At 32.5% G+C, this 15,147-nt stretch overlaps 1 protein-coding gene across 1 annotated transcript in view; it reads left to right on the plus strand.

Moving 5' to 3' along the window:
* Positions 1–5,340: 5,340 nt before the first annotated feature.
* The window catches only part of HELRODRAFT_69178 (hypothetical protein), a gene marked incomplete at both ends in the record, with an annotated part of 15,242 nt that continues 5,435 nt past the window's right edge, over positions 5,341–15,147 (plus strand). Inside the window, one exon of the mRNA XM_009029017.1 lies at positions 5,341–5,517. Coding sequence (XP_009027265.1) covers positions 5,341–5,517 — 177 coding nt within the window. The remainder of the gene's footprint in view (positions 5,518–15,147) is intronic.

Raw genomic sequence — 15,147 nt, forward strand, 5'->3', positions numbered from 1 at the left:
TTAATTAAATAAATTAATTCGCGCTTCTCGGCTGAGCGTTGATTTTTACCTTAACAACCATAATATAAACAATCTTGCCGTTAAAATTTTAAAAATCGCGTTATTAGTTATTAAATTTATTTTATTGGTTTTCTGTTTTAATTAAATAATTTATATAAATTAATAATTACTTGTTCCTTCTTATCAAATATCTTACAGACCTTATATGCACTGAAGATGAGTTATCTATAACTCGAAATAGCTATTTGCAAATTTATTTAATAAAATTTTTAAAAAACAATAAAATGTCTAATTTCTCTGAAATTAATAAATTAAAAAGAAATATAAAAAAGTTGAACAATGTTGAAAGTAGTGTTGAATTTTTGAAATGTTGCGTTAACAACAGTCTGTTACCAAAATGTATGTATGCTTGTATGTGTGTATATATATATATATATATATATATATATATAGATATGCATTTGATAATGTGCATAGTTTCTTACTTTGTTGGTATAAATATGTTCCAAATTTATCATTTACTTTTTTAATTTACTTTTTGTTATTAAATTTTATTCATCAATCGTTTATCTTATTTTTAATGTGCAATATCCTTTTTATCAAAGTCAATAACTTTATTTGGTTAATTTGTTGTCATTAAACTAATGTATTTCATTTTCATTTACTAATTTTTAATTATTAATTTGTTTCTTAGAGTATATATATACATATATCATGTACGAGTTAGGGATTAGACATTAAAATAAAATCTGGTCCAGCGCCGGCGCGAATTAGAGTGCTTACAATAAATCCGGGCCGATGCCGGCGCGAATTCGACTTGTTGGCGCAAAAATCCGGGCCAATGTTGGCGTGACGATTTCGAGCCGGCGCCGGAACTTTTTTCACATCCATCTCCGTTTTGCTGCTGTGGACCATCAACAAGCCGGCATCGATGCCGGCATTCGGCTAGCATTTTACCGGAAAATTTTGCTATCTGGGTCTATCATGCTCAAATGTTATATCATGCTTAAAATAAATAAAGATTTTGGTTTTGAACTCAAGAAACTTGACAATGATTTACGATCTACCGTTAGTAAATTAGTAAATATCGAAAAATTAAACAGGAAGCTAACTAACGCGGAACATGTCATATAATATATATATATATATATATATATATATATATATATATATATATATATATAAAATTCCATTTATTCAATAATCTCAAATAATTTATGCAACAAATAATGACATAAATTGAAGAAAATTATAAGGTTGATCGAGAAAAAAACCAAAAAAGTTTATCCAGTCCGACCACCTTTTATCACTTTTATAATTGTTAATAGTAATTAGGTATTGAAATGATATATATATATATATTATATATGTTTCAATATATTTATGACTTTCCATAGTTTCAGACAATCTTATATTATTGCTAACTTGACTAACTTGCACGTGTATGCTTTTTCGCTTTTTGTCGACTTATGTGTCTTCTAATATTTCAATTAACGTTTCTTTAATAAACAATTATATTAAAAACAAACAAAGAGGTTCTTTATTTTAAACAAAGCTTGGGACCCAACATTAAAAAGTTGATCAGCTCCGTCGATTCTCTTAGAAAGAATGTTATAGAAAAGGAGTTAAATATTAAAGTTCATCTTGACAAGGATTTGTGTGAACCATGTCTCTATGGTAAAGCACATCGGTTAAAATTTGGCAAGAGAAATGCAACCAATAAACCAGGTGAACTACTATCAGCAGATGTTTGTGGTCCTTTCAGTACAGAATCATTTAATAGTAAACGATATTTTGTTGTTTTGTTGAATTTCCAGTCGCTATGTGGGCTGAGTTATGTTCAAATGCAGTATATTTACTTAATCAAACAGGCAAGTCGTCGATTGAAGATAAAAGCCCATTTGAAATTTGGACAGGTAAAAAGCCGAGAATTAACCATTTGAGAATAATTTGCTCTACATGTTTTGTTCATATACCTGATCAAAAACGTCAAAAAATGGATAAGAAAGCCATAAAAGGTTACCTTGTTGGTTACGATGGTGACGAACGCTATCGTATATGGCTCAAAAATCAATATAAAATGATATTCTCAAGAGATGTAGTTTTCCAAGAAAAACCTATGAAATGTATAACATCATTTGAACATCAGACTCAAAAAGATTTTACAACAGATCCTCAAATCAATTGCAAATCAGAAAATGACTCGAGTAGTAGAAATGATGATTCAAAAGAAGAAATTACAGATGACACTGAGAAGATTATAGATAATTCAGTTAAAGTTCAACTCAGAGGTAGGTCAAGTTTGCAGAAACCTAAGAAGTTAGATGATTATGTGATGCAGGCTGAGACATATTTATTAGATGTACATGAACCAGATACATACGAAGAAGCCATTCAAAGCAGGGAAAGTAAATATTGGAATGATGCCATGAATAATGAAATTAATTCATTAAACAAAAATAGAACTTGGGAACTTTGTGAGCTACCCAGAGGAGCTAAAGTTATTCCATGTAAATGGGTTTACAAAATAAAAACCCTGCCAGACGGAAGTGTAGATAGATACAAGGCAAGACTTGTGGCAAAAGGATTTTCACAACGACAAAATGTAGATTGCAATCAGACGTTTAGTCCAGTAGTACAGTTGACTACAGTTCGCTCTGTACTAAGTATTGCAGCAAGTGAAAAACTGCATCTTCTTCAATTTGATGTATCAACTGCATTCCTGTATGGTGAACTTGATGAAGTGATCCACATCAAACAACCAGAAGGCTCAAATAAAGTTTGTCGATTGCTCAAAAGTCTGTATGGTCTAAAGCAAGCACCTCGTTGGAATCAATGCTTCGGCAAGTTTCTTTTTGAATGTGGCTTTAAGTCGAGTGAAGCGGATCCATGCCTGTATGTTAAAAAACAGAATGAAAACATTATGATGTTAGCATTGTACGTTGATGATGGACTGGTAGCCGCTAGCAACACAGAAGATTTAGATCTATTCATTGGAAAATTGAAGCTGAAATTTCAGGTTACAGTTAAACCTGCAACATATTTTCTAGGTCTTCAAATAGGAACTCTATTGGATGGAAGCATAAAAGTTTGTCAATCTGGTTATGCAAGGAAAATTCTTAAACTTTTCAGATTTGAAGAATGTAAACCAGTTCACACCCCAATGCTTAAAGAAAATGATAATAATCAATCAGACATAGCAAGTTCAGAATACCCTTTTCGATAACTAGTCGGAGCATTAATGTACCTGATGTTAGGTACAAGGCCAGACATTGCGTACAGCATTAGCTATTTATCAACACCAGGAGATATAATAAAAGCAAAACGAGTGCTTAGATACTTAGCAGGAACAATCGATCAGAGCATTGTGTACAGATCAGACAGTGCAAAAGGAGTTTTACAGTGTTTCTGTGATTCAGATTTTGGAGGCTGTAGAAAGACTGGACGTTCGACCACAGGTATTGCAGTGATATATGCAGGAGGCATAATATCATGGATTAGTCAACGACAGGCCATAGTTGCAACATCTACAACAGAGGCTGAGATCATCGCTGCGACAGAGGCTGTCAAAGAAATAATTTGGCTTCAAAGATTATTCAAATCATTACAGGTTGATTTGAAAGATGTGCCAATCTTGCAAGTTGACAACAGTGCTGCAGTCAAATTAGCTCAGAACCCACAATTTCATCGGCGAACAAAACACATTGACTTGAAGAACTTTTTTATTAGAGAAAAAATTCAAGATGGAACAGTTGATATCACACAAATTTCAACAAGTGATCAAGTCGCTGATGTGATGACAAAGCCACTGGACAGAGTCAGACTGAAACTCCTGTGTGGACATATGGGACTAATGTCATATAATGTTTTGAAACAAGGGAAAGTATTGAAATAATATATATGTATATTATATATGTTTCAATATATTTATGACTTTCCATGGTTTCAGACAATCTTATATTATTGCTAACTTGACTAACTTGCACGTGTATGCTTTTTCGCTTTTTGTCGACTTACGTGTCTTCTAATATTTCAATTAACGTTTCTTTAATAAACAATTATATTAAAAAACAAACAAAGAGGTTTTTTATTTTAAACAGCAACGAATTAGTCTGAAGGACCACATCAAATCTACCGAAATCCTGCGTCGTGCTGGTTTAGATGATATAAAGGACGAATGCCGGCAACACCGTCTGCGGTTGTTTGGTCATGTCAAACGAAGTGGAAACAGTGCCATAACTTCTCTTGCAGATGTTGAAGTACCTGGCACACGTCCCAAAGGCCGTCCAAAGAAGTCCTGGTCGCAAACAATCGAGTAGGACATGAAAGCTCTAAATTTAAATGAAATGGATACAACTGATCGTCTAATTTGGCGCAAAAAGTTGATGGCAAAGGAAACAACGTCCTACCTCGGGAAACGGGGTCTCTGGACACAAAACGAAGATTGATTGATTGAATTATTTTTATTAGTACAATCACTATTTGGACTTTTATAAATAATTAAAATAAGTATAAAATCTATGATATCATTAATTTTTAAACACAAAACGCTATTAATCCCATCACATTTTTTTTCATCATAATTCCTGTCACTTTCCTTCAGCCTAAAAAATATAATATTATTTTTCCTATCCTCACCGCCTTTCAAAGCCTGCATCCTGACCTTAGTTGACATAACCTTTTTTTTATTGCTAACATACTATAACAAAGAGCTTGTTCCAAATTATCTTTAACATATTTAACTTTGATGCTAACCTGTTCAGTTTTCTTATTAACTTCTAACTATATCAGCCCCTTAGAATTGATATGCTGTCAGATTGTTATTCCAGCAACCAAAAATTTTTATCACAAAACAAATGCATTCAGCAAGATGCAAAAATAACTTATATTCAATGCATAACAATTTTGCGGACTGCATTAAAAAATAAATCTTAATGATCCTGGAACAACTTGTACGTTAATAAATATTTTTGATCCTCCAAGCAAGTTTCAGCGATTTTTATAATTGAGTTAATATTAGTCACAAAACCTGCAAAAGATGTTTGGCTTCAAAAAATATCAAAGACTATAAAATTAATATGGTCCCCTTTCACATAGTATATGTAACGATAAAATGAAATTTCTTTGTGTTATATTCTGCATATATACAGAATATTGCGTATTTCTATTCTATGGTAAACAACGAAACAGCAACTTTAGTTTCTGGTATATATATCCATGGTTTCTGGTCTCGTTTTTATTTATGATATGACCATGACAATAATTTTATTTTGCCAAAAAGCAGGAAGATTTTTATTAGGCATTCTTTATCAATTATATTGATTTCTTAAAATCGAGCAAATGTCGAATTCATTTGTGGCACCAACTCATTCCCACTTACCGGAGATAGGACATGACAGCAACTTGTTGTTTGAGTTCCTGGCATTCGTACAATCAATTGTTATTCTTGGATGTCAGTATTTAAACTTGTACAGGGCTGTTTGGTGGTTGCCCTATTCAACTGTTAGCTATGCCATCGTTAGTAGTATTCAAATAAAACAAATAATTGTTGCTTATATATATGATATTTTGATTTACACTTATTTTTGCTTATTTACTGACAACATACATTTAATTTAAACATTTTAAACTGGTACAGTATTTTATAATTATTATTTATAATAAACAAATCAATAATAAAATTTATTTCAGTATCTCATATGTTTATTTATAGTTTATACCAATATATATATATATATATATATATATATATATATATATATATATATATATATATTTATATACCTATAAGTAGTTGCACAAGAAAAAAAATGCATGAAAAAAATTTTTCAACTTTATTTTTATAATCTGCAACTTATTAGCAACCTAGCGAGCCCAAATTTATATATATACACCAAAAACTGATGTAGGTATAGCAACATTAAGAATGTAAAAAATTTGTTCACTACACCATGCATTTGTCAACAAAAATCGGGGATCCAGGGGGAAAGCGAAGATAACGTGCAGCGCGACACATATTAATTTATTTTTTAAATGAGTGAATATTTGTACAATTATGTTGAAACATTTGACAATTTATTTTTATTGTTTAAAAACGTATTTAACAGTGAAAGTGAAGTCATATGCATTATGAGTAATCTAAATGTAGTTAAACTTAAAGTGAAAAAAAAACTACAAATTAAAGACCTGAATGTTATGAAATGATTGCTATATTCAATTTGAACACATTTAATTTTTGATAATAAGAATTGAAATAAAATCAATCTAATGTGCAGTTAATTTTTTTATAACAAAATTTATTAAATTTTCTGTCAGGATGTCTTCATTGCTTCAATAAATTTGTAAACTTGAAACAGATCCCTTTGCTCTTAATTCACATTCTGATAATAATTCAACAATTATTCTAATTATGCAATTTCATTTTTCAATTTTATAACATAAATGATTTTCTTATTCATCCCTAAAATAAATAGCAGTGCTAAATAAATAAAGCAATTTTTAATAGAATTTAATGAATAGTTGATTAATGAATTTAATTAAATCAGGTTACATCATCCAATATAATGAACCATTCGCTTTCAAATTTTTCTAATTATTTAACAAAAATATAAACAAAATAAAATAAAATCGTCAATGAGTTTTAGATAGAAGTTACGAAGTTAAGCTCTACTGTAACATACTAAATCAATAGTAAAAGTAGATCATTAAATAAAAACCTGTGGTGATAATAGGTGCCTTACGAATAAAATAATCTGTCGTACCAAGCCTTCTTTCATCATGCATAATATGAGTAGGTGCTAAAGAAGAGTCCAGTATCATTTGAGAAATAGGATTTGAAAAATCTCCGGTAAGATAGCTGCTCATCCATCTTTCAACAACATGTAATGCCACCTGTGACATTAAAAAATTAGGTTAATGGCATATATTTTATATTGTGCAGTGTCTGCTAATCACAAGGCTACCTGAACAAGGGAAGAGAAAATGGAAATTAGAAGCTTGTTATCATATCTCGAAGTGATCAGTGGCTGAAAAACTTCATCCTCTTTCAAGCTTTCTCCAAATACATCACATTTCACTGATAAAATATTTTGAAGATCTTGTTGCGTTTTGTTCAAGTTTTCAACTGCTAATTTGAATGCAGGAACCTGTATGTAATAATAATAATAGATTGTGGTTTTGAGAGAAATAAAACATATATCATGTGTGTACCTATCGTAACGTAAGTTCATGCATCCGTACACCGTCTTCGTTTTGAGACCCGTAGCCAAAGCCTCCATGGACACCGTGGAACCCATTTGCTTCAGATTCACCGGCCTGTGGTGCATATTCAGAAAAACAGTCAGAACCTGTTTCCCCATTCTGAGTTTAATCAGCATAAGGCGTCAGCTGATTCGAGTCATCTCCAGTACATTTTGTGCCAGTGATTCCGTATGAAGATTCCCACTCCATTTTGGGCTGTCTTTTGGTCATTCCAGAACAACTTGTAACTCCCAATGAAAGAGACACCATTTGATTTTCCTGCAGAGTACATGTCAACCCTTTGCCTTTCCAGCATGTCGACGATATCTATGGAGTGTTCAGTAAGCGATCCGGTTTTTAAAGTGCCAAGCCTGATATTCCGTGGGGACGCCAGATTTACCGCAACATCCCTCCACTGTTGCTTATTTTCTGGATATTGTCACCCCTTGACCATTTAAGGTCTTCCAGGGGAAAGACCTTAAAGGATCAAAGGGGATTTTTTTTTTTTGTGATGACATGGAAGATGTTTGGGCCAAAAAAATTTTTATATTTGGAATTGCTCAATTTCTAACGACAACCACCAGTTATAAGCAGCGGGCCTAGCCTTTTTGCTGGAAGCACACAAGGCAGCGCGGTTGCAGTTTATCTCGTGCCCAAGAGAGCACTGTTGTAAGCAGTGCACCTAGCCTTTGGGTCAAAGGTCCCTGTTCCACAAGGCAGTATTAGTATTTTAGTGTGAGAATTGGATCTTGGATTGTAGGTACGTTGTCTGGGGAAAAGCATATAAGTTACTGAGGCACTACCGTGGAAAAGAATTGATAATTGCTGTTTACAAAAAATTTGGTGGAGGAATCAAGGGACCAGACTTATAAAATTACTAAAAAAAGTATAAATTATTATGGCCAGGAAATGATAAAGCTGAAGCAGGAGTGGGAATAATGATTAGTGATAAATTTGATAAATAAGGTGGTTGAAGTAGTATAGAGCAGCAACAGGTGCATGATGGTAAAACTATCAACTGGAGAGGGGTTCTTAAATGTAATTTATGGTATGCTTCGCAGATCAGTAGAAAAGAGAAGGATAAGGAGAACTAGGATACCTGAAAAAATGGTGATTTTAAGTGGGAACTTAAATGGACATGTTGGAGAAGAATAAAATGGTTATGAACAAGTCCATGGCAGAAATGGGCAGGGAGAAAGAAACAAAGATGGTGAAAGAATTTTAGATTTGTAATCGGCTGGGACATTTTACAGTACATGATTTAAGAAGAAATCAAGGCATTTAATAATTTATGAATCATGAGAGGTCAGGAGCCGAGTAAGTTTTATTTTAGCACAAAGAGAAAACCACAGGTGCTTAAAAGATGTGTAATGAAGAATGTGCTAAGAGCAGAAGCTCATGGTATGTGATTTTGTACTAAGGCAGGGAAAAAAGACAAAAAAGATTACGGAGCCCAGAATTAAAAGTTGGAAATTGAGAAAAGCGGAAACCTTGAGAGCTTATCAAAATATGGTTCGAACACGGGGTTACATTGATAAGGATCTGGATGTTGAGAAATCATGGGTTTAAATGAAAATAGTAATAGGATTAGGGCAAGTGTGTGGTGAAGAAGTCGAAGGAAATTTAATACCATGTGCAAAATGTGGCAAACGATGCAGTGATTTAAAAGGAGACGTCAACAAAAGCAAAAAAGTTGTGTGTAAAAATGTAAGCGAAATGGTGGTATTGACAATGGGCATCTTGAAAATTTGGGATTTGAAAGAGTGGGTTTTTTTATTTTTTAGGTGATATATTTTAATTTTATTTATTTATTAAAGAACTGTGAGGCCAGAAGTTATTGCTAACTTGTACGGACTCGGTATGTACATAAAACGATATAAATATATATATGCAAAATATACATACATACATTCACATACCCTTACATATGATCATGGAGGATAAATTGTATATAAAAAACAGAATACAGAAATGTGTATCAGTGACATAATAAAATGAAATAAATTAACAAAGAAGTCTTACTTAGACAGTGAAAATGAGTGGTAGAATATACATTATATATTGACTGTAGCAAGATAAGGATAAAATACTGAAAGTATATAACAGAAAAGTGGTAAAATGAAAACTAATGTATAGTTGCATGAAGGGTGGATTGGATAGAGCGATCAAGAATAGATTAAAATTATGATGGAAAAAATTCAGAGAAATTACTTCAGGGCTCTGTTCTCTGTGTATATCATTGGGCCCGAAGGGTAAAGTATGTAAAGCATGTGTAAGAAGTTACCTGTTTTATGGCTGCGAAACTTTGGCTACGTTTGTTTAAAACTTAAGAAGGCTGGAGAGAACAGAAATGCAAATGTTGAAAAAAAATTAACGGGAGTATCCTTGAGAAATGGTCTAAGTAATGAGGTAATAAAGAAGGGTTAGGGATAGATGAGTTGTCAGATGTAATTAGAGGTATTATACTGAGATGGTTTGGCCACGTGGATAGGAAAGCAAATGAGGATTTGGTAAATAAATTTAGAACAATTATATCTGGTAGTTTAAGGATAAGGGCAGGCCCAAGCTTACCTGTAAAGAAGTGTTGTCATCGGACGTGACGGCACTGGGTCTGAAGCCAGAAATGGTCCAGATTTTAGATAATGGAAAAGACGATTAAATGTGCATTATCATGCGACAAAGCCAACCTGGGGTTTTCATCAGCGAACTCTGGAACAAACACTGGGCGGTTCTGTCTATAAACATACATCATGATGGTACATCGAACTCATATGTAGTAGACATATATATATATATATATATATATATATATATATATATATATATATATATATATATATTTACAATATTCTATAAATTCTACCGAATGTTTACCGAACTACAAACATATTAACGCCAAACATTCGGTAGAATTTATAGAATATTGTAAAAATTATGGTCTATTACCAACACACACACACACACACACACACACACACATATATATATATATATATTATATGATTATTTATGTAGCGCCTATTAAAAACATTCTCATAGCCGCTTTATAACTATGGCAATTTTCTACAAGGAAAAAAGATATGTCTTCAATTGACTTTTGAACTGGGGAAGTGTCAGACCAAACCGGCGCAAAAAATATGGAAGTTCATTCCAATGCCTTGGTCCATAAACTGCAAAACTACGTGATGCAATCTTTAATTTAGTAACCGGGACCACTAACAAATTTCCCCGATCTGATCGTGGGCCAGTTTTTAAAGAAATCGATGATCTGTCAATCAACATTTCGGACAGATATTGCGGAGCCAATCCGTTTAAGCATCTATAAACCAAAACACAGACTTTAAAAACAATTCTTTTGCTGACCGGCAACCAATGCAATTCCGACAGAAGTGGGCTAATATGTTCAACACGACTAGCCCCAACAACAATTCTTGCAGCTCTATTCTGAACCATCTGCAACTTAGCAATCTCATGTTTCGAAACGCCATAAAACAAACTATTACAATAGTCCAATCTAGAATGTATGAACGAATGAATCAGAGTAACCATGGTTGATCTGTTCAAACTCTTTTTAATTCGATACAATTGCCGCAATTGAAATGAACAAGATTTTACCAAAACCTTAATATGTTCACCCATACATAGATTTTTATCTATTTTAAAACCGAAAACTGTAGCCATTTTTCCAAAATCAATAATCATGTCACTTATTTTCACAAAATCAACGTTAATCCTTGAGATTTGCTGCCAAGTTCCAACTGGTACCAGCTGAGTTTTTTCCCGATTCAATTTTATACCATTCAAACCCATCCACCCATACAGTGCACCCAAACAATTCAACATTCTTTCAATCAGAAAATCAAACTCCCCAGTCGCCGCACTTGCAATTATCTGAACATCATCTGCATAAGCAAAACCCTTTAAAGAAAATTCATCAATGAGATACATAATATCGGCTGTATATAACGTAAAAAGAAGCGGGCCTAAAACAGACCCCTGGGGAACTCCAGACAAAACATCAACTGTATTTGACCAAGAATTTTAAAATAAACTTGCTGGGTACGTTTTCACAGATAAGATTTGAAAAATTCCAAAGCTAAGTCACAGACACCGTAACTTAAACATAATCGACGTAACAGTGTATCATGATTCACACAGTCAAATGCGGCACTCATATCAATTAGAGTCAGAAAAGAGACCTGATTGCGATCAGAAGCCTCAAAAAGTTCCAACAATACCTGTAACAAGGCCGTCTCCGTCGAATGAAAGCGTCTGAAACCAGATTGATTATTCGGAAAAAAGTTATTATCATTTAAATACTTTAGAAATTGTTTATGAACAATTCTTTCTAAAACCTTCGAAATAAAAGTTAAATTCGAGACAGGTCGAAAACTTTTGAGTTCATTTATGTCTAAAGACGCATGCTTCTGAAGAGGAATAATAATTGCATGCCTATAAACAGCTGGAAATGTGCCTGTTGACACACAAATTAATTAATTCCGTAAAATAGGGCAAAAAATAATCTATATATTGTTTAAAAATATTAGCAGGCATACAATCAATCATACAAGAGGTTGACGGAGAACTAATTTACAAAGGTTCTAACTTCAGACTGCGATACCCGCGAAAATTCACAAAATTTTGTCAACATTAGACCTACACTTTATAGTAGGCTCTCCAGCTACAGATTTATTGTTTTTTATCTCTTCAATGAATTTTTTTAATGAAAAATTCAACGTAATCGTTAGCTGTATGGGTCATAGTACAATCATTTGATGACTCTTTACATAAAATTTTATTTAAAATTCTCCATAACTTTTTAGGATCATTAACATTTTCATCAACCAATTTTTTCCAATAATTTTCTTTTTTCTCCCTGAAATAGTTGTTTTTTAACCTTAATGATTCAACACACAATTTTTTGCCCCCCATTCTATAATGTAATCTATATTTTCTTTCTGCCCTTCGACAATTACGCCCTATCTTACGATACTCACCATCATACCAAGGTGCAGTCGCCACAATTTTTGTTTCAACCATATGAATCGGTGCAACAGCATCAGCAATTTTTAATAATTCATTATTAAATAGCTCAGCAGCTTCATTTGCATCAAAAATATCACAAAATTTAACAATTGGTGATTCTTGAATTAATAAAATCAATTTATTTTTATCAATTCGATTCCAAGAGCGCACTGATTTTTTCATCTTACGAGAAAGCGGACGTGATATAGGCAAACACGCCGATATCAAACTATGATCCGAGTGTACCCCACTCGGATATATCTTGATATCATTAACCGACATTTGATAACCAGACACGATGAGGTCTAGTATACCTCCTAAATTATGCGTAGGCTCATTTATGACATTACGCATTAGAAACAAATCAAATAAATTATTAAGGCGGATAGTGTGACCACAATCACTTTTCTCAACATGTATATTGAGATCACCCAATAAAATTACCTTATCACATAGTGATGTTACAAATTCTAATATTGAAGACAATTCCTCAAAAAATGATGAAGATATCATTACAGAGCCAGGCCGATACATCGCCAAAAAAAGTATTTTATCAATTGTCAAGGCAAGACAAAGTGCCTCAAATAATGAAAAAACAGGTACATTTATTTTTTCAAATTTGTAACAATTTCGAAAAAAAATTATTAACCCCCCATGGTATAGATCATTTACTCTTAAATAATCAACAAACATATATCCAGGTGGCATTGACATTTTCACCGATATATGATCAGAGGAACCATGCCAAGATTCAACGATAATAAAAATATCCAGACCCTCCATTAATAATTGATATACATCTCCCCATTTAGTAATAATTGACCTAATATTTAATAACCCAAATTTAACCCCATTATTAACCAACCCAACACTATATTTATATGATTTTACACCTTCTAAGTTAACTCCATCTTTTTGAATTGAACAAATTATTCAATCTCGAAACCAACAAGATATTCAACCTCAGAACCAACAAATTATTCAACCTCAGAACCAACAAGATATTCAACCTCGAGACCAACAAGTTATTCAACCTCAGAACCAACAAGATATTCAACCTTTATATGTTCAATTATTTAAAATTATCACAGCATTGTATGCATTGTTCAATTTGGTTTTTCAAACTGCATATCAGTTAGTCTCAACCCTATATATATATATGTATGTATATATAACATAAAATTTAAATAATGAGCGTAGATTAAAATCCATGTGCTCATATATAATATGTGATGATAATTTAAATGTCCAAAAAACAATAATAATATGAAATAGTATAAAAAAAATACAATAATAACAACAGCAATGAAATCAAAAATAAGATTAATTCCACAATATTAAAAGATTTGTATTATAGCTTTATATACCCTTATATTCATTATGGGGAAATAGCACTGCTTATCAGCTGGATCCCCTGTTAAAATGTCAAAAACGTTTTATAAGAATGTTATTCGATTTAAAATTTAATGACCACACCTCTAATTATTTTCAGATTGCAAAACTACTTTCAATAAAACAAATTTATTACACATGCATCTCAATATTTATATTTAAACTTATTAACAACTTAATTCCAAAAATTTCAATAATTTGTTTATTTATAGTAACGCAATCCAGTTAAAACACACAAGACATACCTCAACATTTTATTTTGAAAAAAACTGATTGAAACTTATCAATAGTAGCATAAGAGTCGTCGGACCTAAGACGTGGAACAAATTACCTGAATATTTGAAAGAAAGCAAATCCGTTGTAAAATTTAAAAAAGACATCAAATCCTACTTTTTAACATTTAAACCCCCTTAACTTTTTGTGTGGGCTCATGTACGTGTGCGTGTGTGTACGTGTGTGTGTATGTGTGTGCGTGTGTGTGTATGTATATATGTGTGTGAATAAGTATGTTTTACGTGGGTCTCTATATATATATATATATATTTGTGTTTCAATAATTACAAACGACATTCTTATAAAAATGTAAAGGAGTTGGTTACTTAATAATTATGATTCCATTTTTGGTTTTTTAGGATTTGTAATATGAATGTGAGTTTACATGCACTAAAATATTTAAAATATGTTCTCATTTTTACAATTGTCACTGGTAATCATTACAAGAAAACCATATTTTTTTTTCGATTTCCAGATCATTTCTTTTCATTGATATCATTTCTTTGATTTCTTTGTTTTGATTTGATGAAATAAAAAATGTCAAATGTCAAATATGTATCTGTCTATCAATCCAACGTATAGTCTTCATCACCGGTGCCAATGACCACCATTTTACCCATCACATCTTCCGTCACTTCATCCCGGCCATCACCAATCCAACCTCACGACATCGTCACTGTGGACAAGCCTCGTAGCTACACTATCCTTGTCGACCCCGAAAACTATTAGAAATAAATGTAGTTAGTTCCAAATTAGTTAATTTAACACCTATCAGTGTTGAGAATCTATGCCAAAATCTTAGAATTATAGACGGTCATTCTCTTACCTAATTATTAACATAATGAAGTCTCAACTGCAGAAAACAAACAAATAAAACAGAACAAAGACACCCGCCCAATTAACAACAACTCTACAATTGCGTATCATGTCGGAAGCGACACTACCAATTCTCAGCACCTCTAGCCGCACAAGTGCACCTAACATAGAATGTATATTATATATATCGTTATCCTTACACATATAAGTAAACCAATGAATACATCAACACAAAGTGTATAAGCACATACACATTGCTACACACACATCTGCACATCACCCACAAATACACACGAATACATTCCAGAGGATTGCACGTTTCTCTAGGCGCTTCCGCTCCCCATTTGTATTTAAAACTTTCATTCTTCCAATAATCATCCAAGGAATTTTTAAATCTGTCAA

The sequence above is a fragment of the Helobdella robusta genome, assembly GCF_000326865.2.
Source record: "Helobdella robusta unplaced genomic scaffold HELROscaffold_6, whole genome shotgun sequence".
NCBI classification, from domain to species: domain Eukaryota; kingdom Metazoa; phylum Annelida; class Clitellata; order Rhynchobdellida; family Glossiphoniidae; genus Helobdella; species Helobdella robusta.